The sequence below is a fragment of the Lutra lutra genome, chromosome 8 (genome assembly GCF_902655055.1).
Source record: "Lutra lutra chromosome 8, mLutLut1.2, whole genome shotgun sequence".
In the NCBI taxonomy this organism is placed as follows: domain Eukaryota; kingdom Metazoa; phylum Chordata; class Mammalia; order Carnivora; family Mustelidae; genus Lutra; species Lutra lutra.
Genome location: NC_062285.1, coordinates 120,413,721 through 120,428,223, shown reverse-complemented (window position 1 = coordinate 120,428,223; position 14,503 = coordinate 120,413,721). Strand labels below are relative to the sequence as shown.

The following is a 14,503-nucleotide window of genomic DNA, read 5'->3' as shown; positions in this document are numbered from 1 at the left end:
ACAGAATCTCTCTATACTATTTCTTATAATTGCAAATAAATCTATAATGATCTCAAAACAAAAAGTTTAATTAAAGAAAAGGATGGCTGAAAAATAATAATACATCTATGAAGTGCCCATTTTTACTCTTCTGAAAATTAGCAAATATTTAGATAGGCTGAAAGCCACTAATGAAGGAAGTTTCCAATGGTCAGATGAACAAAGACTCATTTCACATTAAGGCAGGAAAAAAGAAAGATGACCACAACGTATCGAATGCTTACCACTGGCGTTACACTGTCCGGGTATGAAATGCATTGAATGCTTTTTCGAACGTAATTCTCCGTGAGGAGAACCTACAGACAAGAAACTGAAGTGCTGCGAAGTAAAGTAACCTGCTCACAGTCATGCAATCAATAGATGGTGGAACCAAGAATTAACTCATGTTTTTATCCAAGATACATTCCTTCCAAATGTATCCGCCGTAGCAGAATCTAAGAGCCCTGGGGTCGTTAAGGATTAATGACTTGTCTGCAGGGGGCAAAACTGGACAAGAGCTTTTATCAAGCGGTCTTCCTATCCTACTGGGCTCTCGCAGGTGGCTGAGAAAAAAACGTAACGGCATTAGCTGCCTGAGATACAAGCAAAATAAGAGCAAAAATCTCGAATGCCTATTGTCCTAAGTATTAAGGAGGAAAATGGGTAAATTTACACCTGCTCCTTCTTGGGTGGGTTTATTTTAATATGAAAACATTTGTGCAGAGAAATTCCAAAGCTTACTAGTTGACTCAGTTATATGAGGCAAAGTCAGTATCTCTGAAAATGGAAATATAATCTCATTGCTAAGGGTACAGTTTTTTAATCAAGGCAAAAGGTTCTGCAAAATGAATGAGGTAAATGAAACTGTTTACCTCCATTTTTAGCAAAATGGAAAGCAGTAAACAGATCTGCTAATTATACCCCTGCCTTTCACCTCCTTTGAAGACACCCAAAGTGACTAAACTTCAGGAAGTCATCCCTTTGGTTCGGAAATGCAGTTTTATCCTGAATGAGGCCAGGCTTGCTTGATCCAGCAGTATACACACTGCTTGCCACTTAGAAAGTAAATACACAATATCAGGTTCATGATTATATTTTGGTTTAAATTACATCCAAGTATCATTATACCAGCAAATTGCACGTCTCACAAAAGTAGGACCAGTCCTTTGAGCACAGAGAACACAAAGACTCTGGTTCCATGATGAGCGGGAACGTATTTCACCTTGACACTATTGCTGGCAAATCTCTGAGAGATGAGCATTTTGAAAACGCTATAAACAGCTTAGCCTTTTCTTAGCATTTTGAAGAGCACATTAATAGCCTGGCCTTTTCTTAAGGGCTTTCTTTTTCCCTTAGCCAAATTTGACAGCTAGAAGTGAACAGTGAGAGGATGGAATCAAAGTCAGGGCTATGTTTTAAAAGCAGTGTGGAACTGATGTCATTCGGTATTGTCTTCAAAAGAATATAAGAATATTAAGTGGATGTCTCATGAACTTACACACAAAGGATACTCTTCACTTGAGGACAGAATGATAATGTCTCAGAGAAGAAAGATGTAATTCAGATGCCCATAAAATCTATTCAGACAGCTCTTGGCTGGTACCAAAAAAAAAAAAAAAAAAAAAAAGCAGAAGAAGAAGAAGAAGAAGAAGAAGAAAAAGAAAAGAAAATCTGCAACTCTCAACTCCACCAAAAGAAATTATAGTTATTAGTAAAATTAATTTTTAAAGACTTAATAAACAGCTACTGTAGAATATGTAAAACCTTAAACCCGGTGCTGTAAATGACAGTTTAAAAGACCACATGGTTATTGTCACCATTTGGAAAGTTTTGTTAAAAAAAAACAAGAGGCATAGGGTAATGTAATGAAATTAGCCAAAGGAAATTAAATAGCTTGGCATCAGTGTCTAAGATTTAACAGCCTAAAAAAACAAGTGAAGTGGGAGCTGTCCCACATAAATAGGGACACCTGAAACCCCATTCACCACCCAGAAAAGCTGCATTCGGTCATTTCCAAGGGTGCTTTGACAACCCACCTGGTTTATCTTCTACCCTCTCTGTAGAAATGCACAGCAGTTTCTGGGCTGCTACACAGCATATCTGGGGAGAGTTGCCAATTAATTTTAAAAGCTGCCTAAGCGGGTTGCCAGGAGCGGCCTCCGGTCAGAGTAGGAAGAAGCCAACAAATTGGGAGTGCTCTGCTGGATGTTGGGGCAGATTGCATTTTCCCAAAATGGCTGCAACAATAACTCCCAACCCCATGCCCTTCTTACAGTTTGACCTTGACACTCTGCCCATCAAGAGGTAGAATCTACATTCAGCCTTGAACCTGGGTGGATTTGGGACTAACAGGAGAAGGCATTATGTGGCTTAAGAAGCTGGGGCAGTAACAGTGATAGAGCTTCTGCCTGGCTCTCTTGGGAGGCTCATTCTTGAAACCCGGACGCTACACTGTGCTGAAGCCCAACTGGCCACACAGAGGCCACATGTCACGTTCTGGCCCACAGCCTACTCGGTGTCCCCAGCCCTCAGCCCCAAGCCAACTGCCAGCACCAAGCACCAAAGCAAACTAGCCTTTGAGCCTTCAGGGACTCCAGCCCTCAGAATCTGAATCATTCCCAAAGTATGAGTCTTCCCAGCTAATGCTCTAGATACCATAGAATGAAGACAGATCCTTTCCAAATATTTAGTAAAATGTGGGTCATTTTATGCCATTGAGTTTGGGGTGCTTTGTTAAATAATAATAGTCATTAGAAAAGAGGAAAATGGGACATGCATGTGGCTAAAAGCGATGCAAACAGTCATTCCTAGCACTGGAATTCCTGTAGCCTCTCCTTCAGGAAGTACTCAGATGCTTTACGCTACGCATGTTTTCTACTACAGCCACTACTCTGCTTACAAGGGCCTAACTCCAAGGGAATTCACATGGCTCTGAGATGATCATAATGTTTTGCTTAGGATGGTGCCAGGCACTATCTAAGAGTTTATGTGGATTAACTCACTTAATCCACACAACAATCCCATGAGCTAAGTACTTTGTTGTTTTTTGTTTTGTTTTGTTTTGTTTTTAATTTAAAGTAGACTCCACACCCAGCACAGAGATCAGCTCCAGGCCTGAACTCACAACCCTGAGATCAAGACCTGAGCTGAGGCCAAGAGTCGAAAGCTCAACCAACTGAGCCACCCAGGTGCCTGGAGCTAAGTGTAATTTTTATTCCCACACTACAAATAGGGAAACAGAAGCATGGAGGATAAACCACCTGCCAAGGTCACACAACTAACGACATCAGGGCTGGGTTGGGATTGGGAGCCAGGCAGTTGGATCCCAAGTTTGTCCACTCACGACCACTCACTCATTCTCCCTCAGCCACCTATGGCTCAGTCCAGCCCCTCCCCCTGATGGCCAAGAGGCCCCAGACTGAAAAGGGGGACACTGCTGGCTTCAGTGTGATGATCAGGCTCTGGAGTCTGCCAGTCTTTACTGGGACAGTTACTAGCTGTGTGACTTGGGGCAGGTCTTTTAACCTCTGTTAGTCTCTTTCTTCCCACTTTTATGCGAAACAATCACCCATTTTAAAACCACAACCATCATCTTCATTAAGCATTAGCCCCATTCCTTCTCTCTAGACGGTCTTCAGGGCAAGGACTCTGTCTTTCTCACCTGGGATTCCTCCTTTGGGGCCGGCACGGTGCCATGCACCCAGTGCAGCTTGCCACTGAGCTCACATTGGCTTGTTCTTTCTTTCTTTTTTTTTTTTTTTTTAAACTTCTATCTTCATTTCTGTCTCCAGGGCTTTGGGGATTTGTTCCGTTCCTTCCATCCCCATGAATAAAGCCATAAATCATGCCTTTACCACTGAACCTAGGGCTTGAGTTTTCTGCCTTGTCTTTCAAAGGTCTTCCTAGTCAGAGGAAAAGGCTTTCATGGGCACCCTTGATCATGTTTATATCTACCTAAGGATTCTCTACTGCCTTCCAATCATTTTCCAAAGTAATTAAAACTCCGAACCATAGGCCACAGGAGCTTCTACTAACTTGATTTCTTGTAGGGAATTATTGAACCCTTCTTAAAGGATATCACAGGGAATTTCTCACCTTCAGAATTATGTCAAGATAATAGAAGAATATTAACTGAGATTATTACTGAGGAGGGGTGTCTGGCCCCCAGGCCTCTGTGCTATCCTGTACTGTAATTACTTCATATTTGTCTGTCTCCTCCACCAAACCAAAGGCGGGGGCTCCAGCTGTTTCTTCTGTATCCCAGTGTCCAGTCCAATGGCTGGCAAAGAGGATACAGTTGCCAGATGTTTACTATTCAAATGCATGGAGATGATGAGCCCAAAGTCACTGGTAATGTCTGGACTAGAACTGCAACCCAGGGGGATCTCTGGAAGATGCATCAAAAGCATTCGTTCATTTCACAAACATTTATTAAAAACCTCTGTGGGAGCTAGCAGTGGGCAGGGCAATGAGCATAAAAATGTAATAAGATCCAGTCTTATTATATAAAACCCAATCTGCTCTCATAGGGGAGACCAATATGGAAGCACATCATTAGAACTCATTTTGATAAGAGCTAAGTACGGGGATCTAAACCCTGGGCCTGAGAGGCAGTGATAACAAGAAGGCAGTCTGGGTTAGGTTAACACATTAGGGTGGGTTATTTCCCATTTTTACATGATAACAGAGCAAAAGATAAGATGCTAGCATTGTGGAATGATTCCCCAGCTCACAGCCAGGGTCATAAGGTCAAAAGGGGTCATAACCATAAAGGTGGTCACATGGTAGAATCAATACGTCAGACATAAAACTAAAGGTGCTAATGACTAAACTAAGATAGGTTAATATATCTGTGACTCTGTCTCCCTCTACCTGTTTTTCTGCCCTCTCCATACTTCTTACCCAAACCTTCTTAAAGATAATAATTATTTTAGTGACCAGCCTGTGGTTGGTGTCAATATCTGATCCAAAATACATCAAAAAATGATCATTTTAGGAATCAGAAATAAGGGAACGTGTGCGCACTAAATTCAGCCACGTGAAAAGGAATGCACATGGATAATGTACGTAAAAATGTCATGGAAGTCCTTAGAACTTATCTGTCACTAAGGATTTTTTTTATCTTAAATTCAGGTTATTTTTAAGGAAATATATTGCATAATTAAACTATTATATGCGCAGCTGGGGCTTGAGAAACAATGGCAGATGTCAGGCCATCTTGGTGCCCTTTCAGAGTGGAAGGGAGGAGTTTTGGGATCTATTATGAGGTAAATTCATGGCTGTGAAGCCTCTCCCATGCTCTCAGCTGCCTTGCTAGTACTCTCCTCTAGCATTGGCCTCTATTGGCATTTTCCTCTCCTGTGTCCAGGAAGGCAAGGGGGCTAGAGAAAACCCACAAGGCAAGCCACCTGGTGCCCCCTACAAATGTATGATCTGTAAATCTCCATGTGGCCTTTGATTCTCTTATCTGTCCTTGCTCAGCTTCCTCGCTCAACACACCCAACGACTGACTGTGAATACTCAAAACCTTCCTCTTTCTCTTGGAAGACCATGCTCTCCACCCCCGACCTTGCTCCACAGCAGGTAAACTTGCCTTCACTTTGTGAAGAAAGTGAAAACCTCTGAGTGTGAACTGCCTCAGCTTCTCCCACCCTTTTCTTCCACACTCAGTCACACTCCCTCCCACCTTCATGTGCTACCCCAAGACACAGAGAAAGAGGTGTCTTTCCTCTGTTCCCACTCTGCTCTGTTGCTCACGTTGTCAATGTCTTTGTGTTCCCAGCCTCTCCAAAGGCCCTCCTCCACAGTCTGTCCTTATCTCTTCTAAGAGGCATCCTCCTCCCCTCTTAGCCCTTTCCCCTCATCACAGCTCCGTTCCTAGTCCCCTCCTGACTGGCTCCCTCCTGCTGTTCCTCCACCCCTGCAGATGTCTCACCAAACCTTCCTGAAGATTCATCTATACCTGCAACTTTCACACTCTCATTCCTCAATTCTCTGTAACATCGGCTCCCTATTCTAATGAAACATTCACTGGGTATAACTTCGAGATGCAGACCTCAGACTGAAGCAGGACTGTCTTTGACTCCTGCCTCCACCACTTACAAGGTGTGAGATCCTGAACATGCTGCTTAATTTCTTCATTTCTAATGTGGGGATAATAATAATAACCATCTTCACAGAACTCTTGCAATATTCAATGAAATACTTTATTTAAAACACTGAGTAGTGTCTGCACATGCATGTGCTCAATAAAAATTATTACTAGCAGTAGCATTTGCATTAATGATTATTATCATTATTATTTGGCACTATGCTAGGTCTAGCTAAAAATCCTGAACTAAAAGAAATCCTACCAAATTCATGCAGCCAAGAAAAACTAGTTTCAATCTTCTTATACAGTGAGGCTTATCTCTTGGCTTAGAATCACCTTCTCCACCTTTGAATCAGGCTCTGCTCCTAGGAATTTCCTTCCATACTGATTCTGTATGACTCTGGTCAGTTCGATGTGTGTGTGTGTGTGTGTGTGTGTGTGTGCGTGCACACACACACACATACACACACATACAGACACACAGACACAGTAAATTTATTTGTATAATGTGAACCAATAGGAAAATACTTAATTTAGCTGAACACAGGGACTTTAACCTCTGTTGCTTTTGCAGTGACAAAAGTAGCTACACACCAATGTCCTTGTGCCGCTGGAAGTCAATAATTACTGATGAGCAGACGGTTGTATATAATGACTCAGTTCTCCTCGTGGTCAGTCACCGCAAGAACAGAAGGCATATTTTTAGCCTCAGGACTGAATCCTACCTGACAACCTGGAAACTGCAATAATTTGAATCTATGTAGGCAAGGAAAGGATTACTTTGTTGTTAGTACACCAGAAATGAATTCTAATGGTCATTTAATCCCTTGTGATTACTCACTAAGAAGTTTAGCACAGAGTGCTCATTTCCTTCCTCCATCTTCTTGCTATTCTCAGTTTTTTTGGTCAAAGGCTGTGGATGGTGATATTTGTTTTAATTAGGAAGACGCAGCATAGGCAAAGGTGATTGCAACAGGTGTGTTCAGTAAGGAACCAAATTGCGCAGTGAGATCTCATCTCCGTGACAAATACGGCTTCACTAAGGCATGTCATTTTGTTTGTCTAACAATTTGCTTTTTGGAACAGGCTTGGAAATTCCCATTCCCCACCCCAGCACAACTAGGTAAGGGTTGCTTTCAGGGGAGGTATCGGTATAGGGTTCAACTGGGGGGCTCCTTCTCTTGGACTGGTGGAGCCTTTCACTGCAGGGATCACAAGTCAGGATCCAGCACGCTGACCCAGTGCTTCTAGGATTCAACAGTGATGTGCATCACAAAGAAAATGCTTCCTGGTTCTTCCTCTCTCTCTCTCTCTCTTTTTTTTTTTTTAGATTTTTTTTTTTAAAGATTTTATTTATTTATTTGACAGAGAGAAATCACAAGCAGGCAGAGAGGCAGGCAGAGAGAGAGGAGGAAGCAGGCTCCCTGCTGAGCAGAGAGCCCGATGCGGGGCTCGAACCCAGGACCTGGGATCATGACCTGAGCCGAAGGCAGCGGCTTAACCCACTGAGCCACCCAGGCGCCCCAGATTTTTTTTTTTTAAATGTAATGTTTATACCCAATGTGGGTCTAGAACTCACAACCCTGAGATCAAGAGTTGCATACTCCCACCGACTGAGCCAGCCAGGTGCCCTATCTTTGTCTTTAACACCATTCCTCTCCTTTTCTGTCAATAATTCAAAACAAATTTCGATTCTAAAAATCTCTTTGAAATTAGATGACTAGGGGATGAAGAATTCACACGCGGACGGCAGGACCACCAGTAGGGGTGGTGATGATGCCTAAAACAGCTAATAATTACCAAACATTTATTTGTGCAAGGCGTTATTCCAAATACTTAACATGTATTACTTCCTTTAGTCCTCACAGCTGTGAAGTGTTGGCATTATTACCCCCACTGTACATTTGAGAAAGCTGAAGCTCAGGGAAATTAAATAACTTGCCTGTGGTTGTACAACTAGTAAGATTCAAGGCGACGATTCCAACCCAGTTCTGTCAGATGCCCGAGCCCATTAGTGCTATATATCATGTGTCTTAAAATAGCAACTCCTCCTTCGGTGACCTATTTTTAACCATAGTTTGTATGAAATTAGATTAAACTTGATCTTCATTATAATGTCTCCCATGGCAAATCTATGTATTTCTATGATATGAAATTAGGTTCCCCTTTTAAAAAACAGGAAAAGGACATGAATGGCCAAATTTTTTTTAAAAAGTCAAATATTAAATTTCAGATATTTAAAACTGGGGCGCCTGGGTGGCTCAGTGGGTTAAAGCCTCTGTCTTCGGCTCAGGTAATGATCCCGGGGTCCTGGGATCGAGTACCGCATTGGGCTCTCTGCTCTGCAGGGAGCCTGGTTCCCCCCCACTCTCTCTCTGCCTGCCTCTCTGCCTACTTGTGATCTCTGTCAAATAAATAAATAAAATCTTAAAAAAAGAAAAAAACTAAAGAGACTTTGATTCAATTCAAGAAAGAGTAACCAAGTGATACATGGTGCTAGGCACTTTAAAGTATTCAAAAAATTAAGATAAGTACTGCTCCTTATCCAAGAAACTAATGATCCAGTGGGAGAAACACAGTGTAATATTTCAGTTCTTACTTCAAATATTATCTCCTAAGAGAGGTCTTCCTGGACTACTCTATCTAATCTCTTGCCCCATTTCCTGTTACCTTCTATCACAGGGGCTAGAAAACTTTTTTCCTATAAATGGCCAGAAAATAAATAACTTAGCCTTTCTGGGCTATATGGTCTCTGTCAAAACTACCCAACTCTGCTGCTATAGCTCATAGCAGCTAGAGATCACAAATAAACAAACAAGCATGCTGTGTTCCAATAAATCTTTATTTACAAAATGGGCAGTGGGCCTGATGGAGTTCATAGGCTGTGGTTTGCTGACCTGATTCTACTCTAACATATAACTCCGTTTTCTCTTTCATATCATTTAACAGAATCTGAAATTATCCTGCTTAGTGACTTATTATTATTATTATTTGCTATTTCCCTCCACAAAAATGGCAGCTCCAAGAGAGCAAGGTCTTTGCTGCTTGTTCACATCTGGCTCTCCAGGGTCTTAGAAAGGGCTTCCTGACACGTGCACAGCTCACCCTGAAGATTTGTGGACTGACTGAATGAGTGAGTACTATTTCACAAAAGGAGAAACACTGATTGCCAACAAACATATAAACTTATATTTGGCCAGATGATTAGTAAATATGAAATAACTGAAAATGTCATTTTTTTCACTTACCATACCTAGAATGGTTAGCAAAAAGGAAGGAGGAAGACAAGGAAGAGAGGGAAAAGAAGAGGAAGGGGAAGAGAAAGGAGAGGTTGGGGAGGAGAGCCCGTCTAGAGGAATACGTGGGTAAACTGGCCCTCTCATCTACTGTCAGTGAGAGAGTGTAGATCCTGGGAGAACTGAAAGCAGATGCCTCTACATTCACGTTCATAGCAGCATTATTTACAACAGCCAGAAGGGAGAAACAACTCAAATGACTACCTACAAAAGAACGGATAAATATACGTGGTACATCTGCAGAATGGGGTATTATCAAGCCTTAAGAAGGGATGAAGGAGTGACATGTGCTATAAGGATGAGCTTTGAAAACACTGAACTAAGTGGAATAAGCCAGCCATACAAGATGAGTATGCATAACTCCACTTACGTTCAGGTGTCTAGGATGGGCAAATAGTACAGTAGAAACCAAAAGTAGAATGGAGGTTACCAGGAGCTGGGGGAAGAGGAAATGGGTAGTTATTATTTAATGGATACAAAATTTCTGTTTAGAATGGTGAGAAATTCTGGAGATGGATGGTGGAGATGGTTGCACATCATTGTGAATATACTTAATGCCACTAACCTGTATAGTTAGAGATGGTTAAAAACATAAATTTTAGGCTAGTGTCCAAAATCTATAAAGAACTTAGCAAACTCAACACCCAAAGAACAAATAATCCAATCAAGAAATGGGCAGAGGACATGAACAGACATTTCTGCAAAGAAGACATCCAGATGGCCAACAGACACATGAAAAAGTGCTCCACATCACTCAGCATCAGGGAAATACAAATCAAAACCACAATGAGATATCACCTCACACCAGTCAGAATGGCTAAAATTAACAAGTCAGGAAATGACAGATGCTGGCGAGGATGTGGAGAAAGGGGAACCCTCCTACACTGTTGGTGGGAATGCAAGCTGGTGCAACCACTCTGGAAAACAGCATGGAGGTTCCTCAAAATGCTGAAAATAGAACTACCCTATGACCCAGCAATTGCACTGCTGGGTATTTACCCTAAAGATACAAACGTAGTGATCCGAAGGGGCACGTGCACCCGAATGTTTTTAGCAGCAATGTCTACAATAGCCAAACTATGGAAAGAACCTAGATGTCCATCAACAGACGAATGGATAAAGAAGATGTGGTATATATACACAGTGGAATACTATGCAGCCATCAAAAGAAATGAAATCTTGCCATTTGCGACGACGTGGATGGAACTAGAGGGTATCATGCTTAGCGAAATAAGTCAATCGGAGAAAGACAACTATCATATGATCTCCCTGATATGAGGGATAGGAGATGCAACATGGGGGGTTAAGGGGGTAGGAGAAGAGTAAATGAAACAAGATGGAATTGGGAGGGAGACAAACCATAAGTGACTCTTAATCTCACAAAACAAACTGAGGGTTGATGCGGGGAGGGGGGTTGGGAGGGGGGTGGGATTATGGACACTGGGGAGGGTATGTGCTATGGCGAGTGCTGTGAAGTGTGTAAACCTGGCGATTCACAGACCTGTACCCCTGGGGATAAAAATATATTATATGTTTATAAAAAATAAAATTAATAAAAAAACACATAAATTTTATATTATGTATATCCTACCATAATAAACACGTATATATACTTTTTTACTCCAAAAACATACGCATAAGAAATAACTATGAAGAGATGATACAGAAGGGTGAAATATGTATATGCTAGAATCCATCAACCTCAAGATCCTTGAATAAAAATCTAGTTGTATAAATAGAGCCTGACAACAAATATACAAAAGGGACCATTATGCTATTATATAGGCATTAAACATGACAAGGTAGACTTTTCACATAAAAATATCTCCATAACACTACTGTTAAATAAAAAAAATCAAGCTATAGAATGCACGTACGGTAATAATTCCGTTGATGTAAAAATTCTAATGTTTATTTATATGTGGAAAAAATTTGAGATATTCTCTAAAATGCCCATAGTTGGTTATTCTCTGAATAGCAGAGTTGAGATGATTTTAAAATTATCCTCTTTATAATTCTCTGTACTTGATTTTTTAACAAAGAACATTTTTAACCAAAACAACATGCTATTATAAACTCTTGTTTATCACTTTTTCACATTAATTAAGGAGGGTTAGGCCCTTGATACTTTCATAATACATGTTTTCTGTATTTCTGTTTCCATAGCAACAATAATACTTGTGAGAGAATCAGATACATTTTCAAAAAGATACATACCTCAGACAATGGTCTTACATCCCCATCAGTCAAAAACAGATTTATTATTTCAGAGCAACATTCAATAATCATGTTCTAGAAATAAGAAGACAATAAAGTGAGGTTGAAATTACTGGTAAACTACTAGATATTTTAGTTATGAACTATTTCATTTGTCTTTTCTTGCATCACCACCTAACCCTAATTCCCAGGAGAAAACTAAAACTCATAGGTCACAATCCCTTATATAATTAAAATTATTTGAAAAGACACAGGATGGCCACAATAGATAAGATTTACTTAAGAATGATACATTATTTCATTGTTAAAATTCATATGTTACAGAATTCACACCAGAATAAAGTTTTAGAAAATCACTTTTCTTCTGAGAAGAGAACCTGGGGATAAAGAGATTCAAACCCCAGAAAGGGATTTTAGCAGACAAGAATGGTTAAGAATTGAGAAAGAAACAGAGAGAGTAAATGAAAAGGAACCAAGAATCTGTATCATACATTGTCCGTTGCTGGTGACACTGCCACACCCCCTACTGTGTGGACACAGCCATGTCTATGTGTAGACCTCTGACCCCAGATGGACCTACTCATGGGCAGGGATGAGTCAATCAGGTTCTCTATTATCATAATTTCATAGAAGGAAGGGCAAGAGAAGAGAGCTATAGTGAGTACTAACTATAGTAGCTGAAGGTCCTGACACAAACATGGAAAAGGCAGCCATTGGGCTAGATGTAAGATGAGTAAGAGAAGGAAACAGATGTGTGAGAACTTACACACACACACACACACACACACACACACACACCCATAATTAAGCATAGTCTTGGCTCCAGACTCACCAGTTCCATTTTCTGTGAGGCACATTGTGTTTGGTTTCCAGTCCCTATATATGAGCTTACTTATTGTACCCTGCCACATACTGCCTTCCACCACACCTACTTTACTTGAACTAGTGTAAGTAGCCTTCCTTTACTTATAGCTAAAGGAGTCATGACTACAAGACTATCAGAGATAAACTCTGCCTACTTTGTAAAGTTGCCAGTGTCCAGCAACAATTCACTTTTATTGTTGTTTAATACACATGTGTACCAGCATTCAGAAATATGAAAATGATATAAAGTTACACTAATTTTTAAATTATGATTGACCAATGCTGATTAAAACCTTAAAATACAGAAGCAAACAACTAAATTCACAGCCCCCAACCATATTATATTTAAGTTTTAATAAATACATGACCATAGAAAAGATCACATTTTAGAGTTCTAAAGCTATTGCAAATTCAATTCAATTTAACAAATAAATTCAAGATGCTGTGGAACACAAAAGATGAAGAAACAGACCCTATCCTCACAAAGTGTTCAATAGCTGAGAAGAATAGATTCGTACACTCCTAAGTAAAATACCAAGTAGAACATAGAACATGGGTAGGAATAGGTTAGAGGAAACTGAATGTGGGAGAGGAATTGTAAGGAACAGGAAAGACTTCTTGGAGGAAGGATCCATGTGAACGGAGCCTTGAATGAATAGTAGGATTTCACTGGCGGAGAATGGGGACAAGAACATTCCAGATGGAGGGAGCCATGTGAGCAAAAGAACAGTGGATATTCAAGAACACAAAGCATCTGATATGGTCTTCACTGTGGGCGTGTATAGGAAGCATGGCAGTGAGAGTGATGAGAAATAAGGCTGGAGAGGTGAACTTAGAACATGTAAAAGTAAGGAATTTTAGAGGCACTGGCCTGAGGAAATCATGATCTGATCACTTTAAAAAAGATACTTCTGGCCACAGTTTAAAGGTGAACTGGACTCAGAAAGAAACAAGAGAAAGAGAAATTAGCTACGAGGCTACTCAAACTGTTTGGGCAGAAAACGATCATGGCGAGAAGTAGGCCAGCTTCAGTGGGACCAAAAAAGGTGGTGGGCAAGCAGGATATCCAGAACTGATCAGGGTATACTACTTGGCAGTGATGAACCTTCCAGGCTCTTGGTCTACTTTAAGACAGAGAGGATACTCCTCTGAACACTGATACTCCTCTTCTTTATCTATATTTCTATACTTCTAATTGAGTTCTCAGGCCTGATTGTACTCTGATACTCCTCTTATTTATCTATATTTCCATATTTCTAATTGAGTTCTCAGGACTGGTCAAAGTAGGTTTCCTCCCTATAGGGAAGGTTTCAGTAACAGCCATGACGCGTTACTGTCATGATTTCATCAAGAGCTATCAAACAAAATAAGACTGTCTATATCATTAATCATTTCACATAACAGATGAAGACAGCAATGTTACCTGATAAATAATTGCCTTCTGCTCCCTGTCTCAACATTTATCAAGCAGAAATTTCACCTCAACAACATCCTATTTCTTTGGCATTATTTGTAGTAAACAATTATAAACATCAGAAGTTGGCTGATTGGATGCTGGGCTACCACAGAAATGTAGCCTTGAACTTGTCACACCAGGCAGAGAGCTGCCAGAGGTATACTGTGCGTGGCTGGCAAGGCACTGAGAGAGCAAAGAATGACCCTTGTTCAATCTTTGCCATTTTTCTCTTAAAAAGGAGCATCTGATGATTCTATGATGGTTTTCTGAGTTACTTCAAAAATAACCATGCTGATTCTTTGACTTAGTTGAAATCCTCATCTTCTTTCACTTATGGGAAAAAAATTTCCTAAATTGTTTTCCATCCTCTAAACTCTTGCTTTCCTCATTACTCCTCCACATGCCACCAGGGTAATCTCAGTAAATCATAGGGTGGATTATGAGAAGTCCTTCCAGGTGCTGCCCCCTCCCTCTCCTACCACCCATACCCACCCTTCCCTTTTCCTAGCCCTTGCTTACAGAACCAAGTTCACTCACCATTTTTTCATTCAACACCTACTG

At 40.7% G+C, this 14,503-nt stretch overlaps 1 protein-coding gene across 2 annotated transcripts in view; it reads right to left on the bottom strand.

Moving 5' to 3' along the window:
* The window catches only part of CFAP54 (cilia and flagella associated protein 54), a 334,936-nt gene that overhangs the window by 18,956 nt on the left and 301,477 nt on the right, over positions 1-14,503 (bottom strand). For both annotated transcript variants that reach the window (XM_047743150.1, XM_047743152.1), the window contains one exon: positions 11,623-11,697. In XM_047743150.1, coding sequence (XP_047599106.1) covers positions 11,623-11,697 — 75 coding nt within the window. The remainder of the gene's footprint in view (positions 1-11,622; positions 11,698-14,503) is intronic.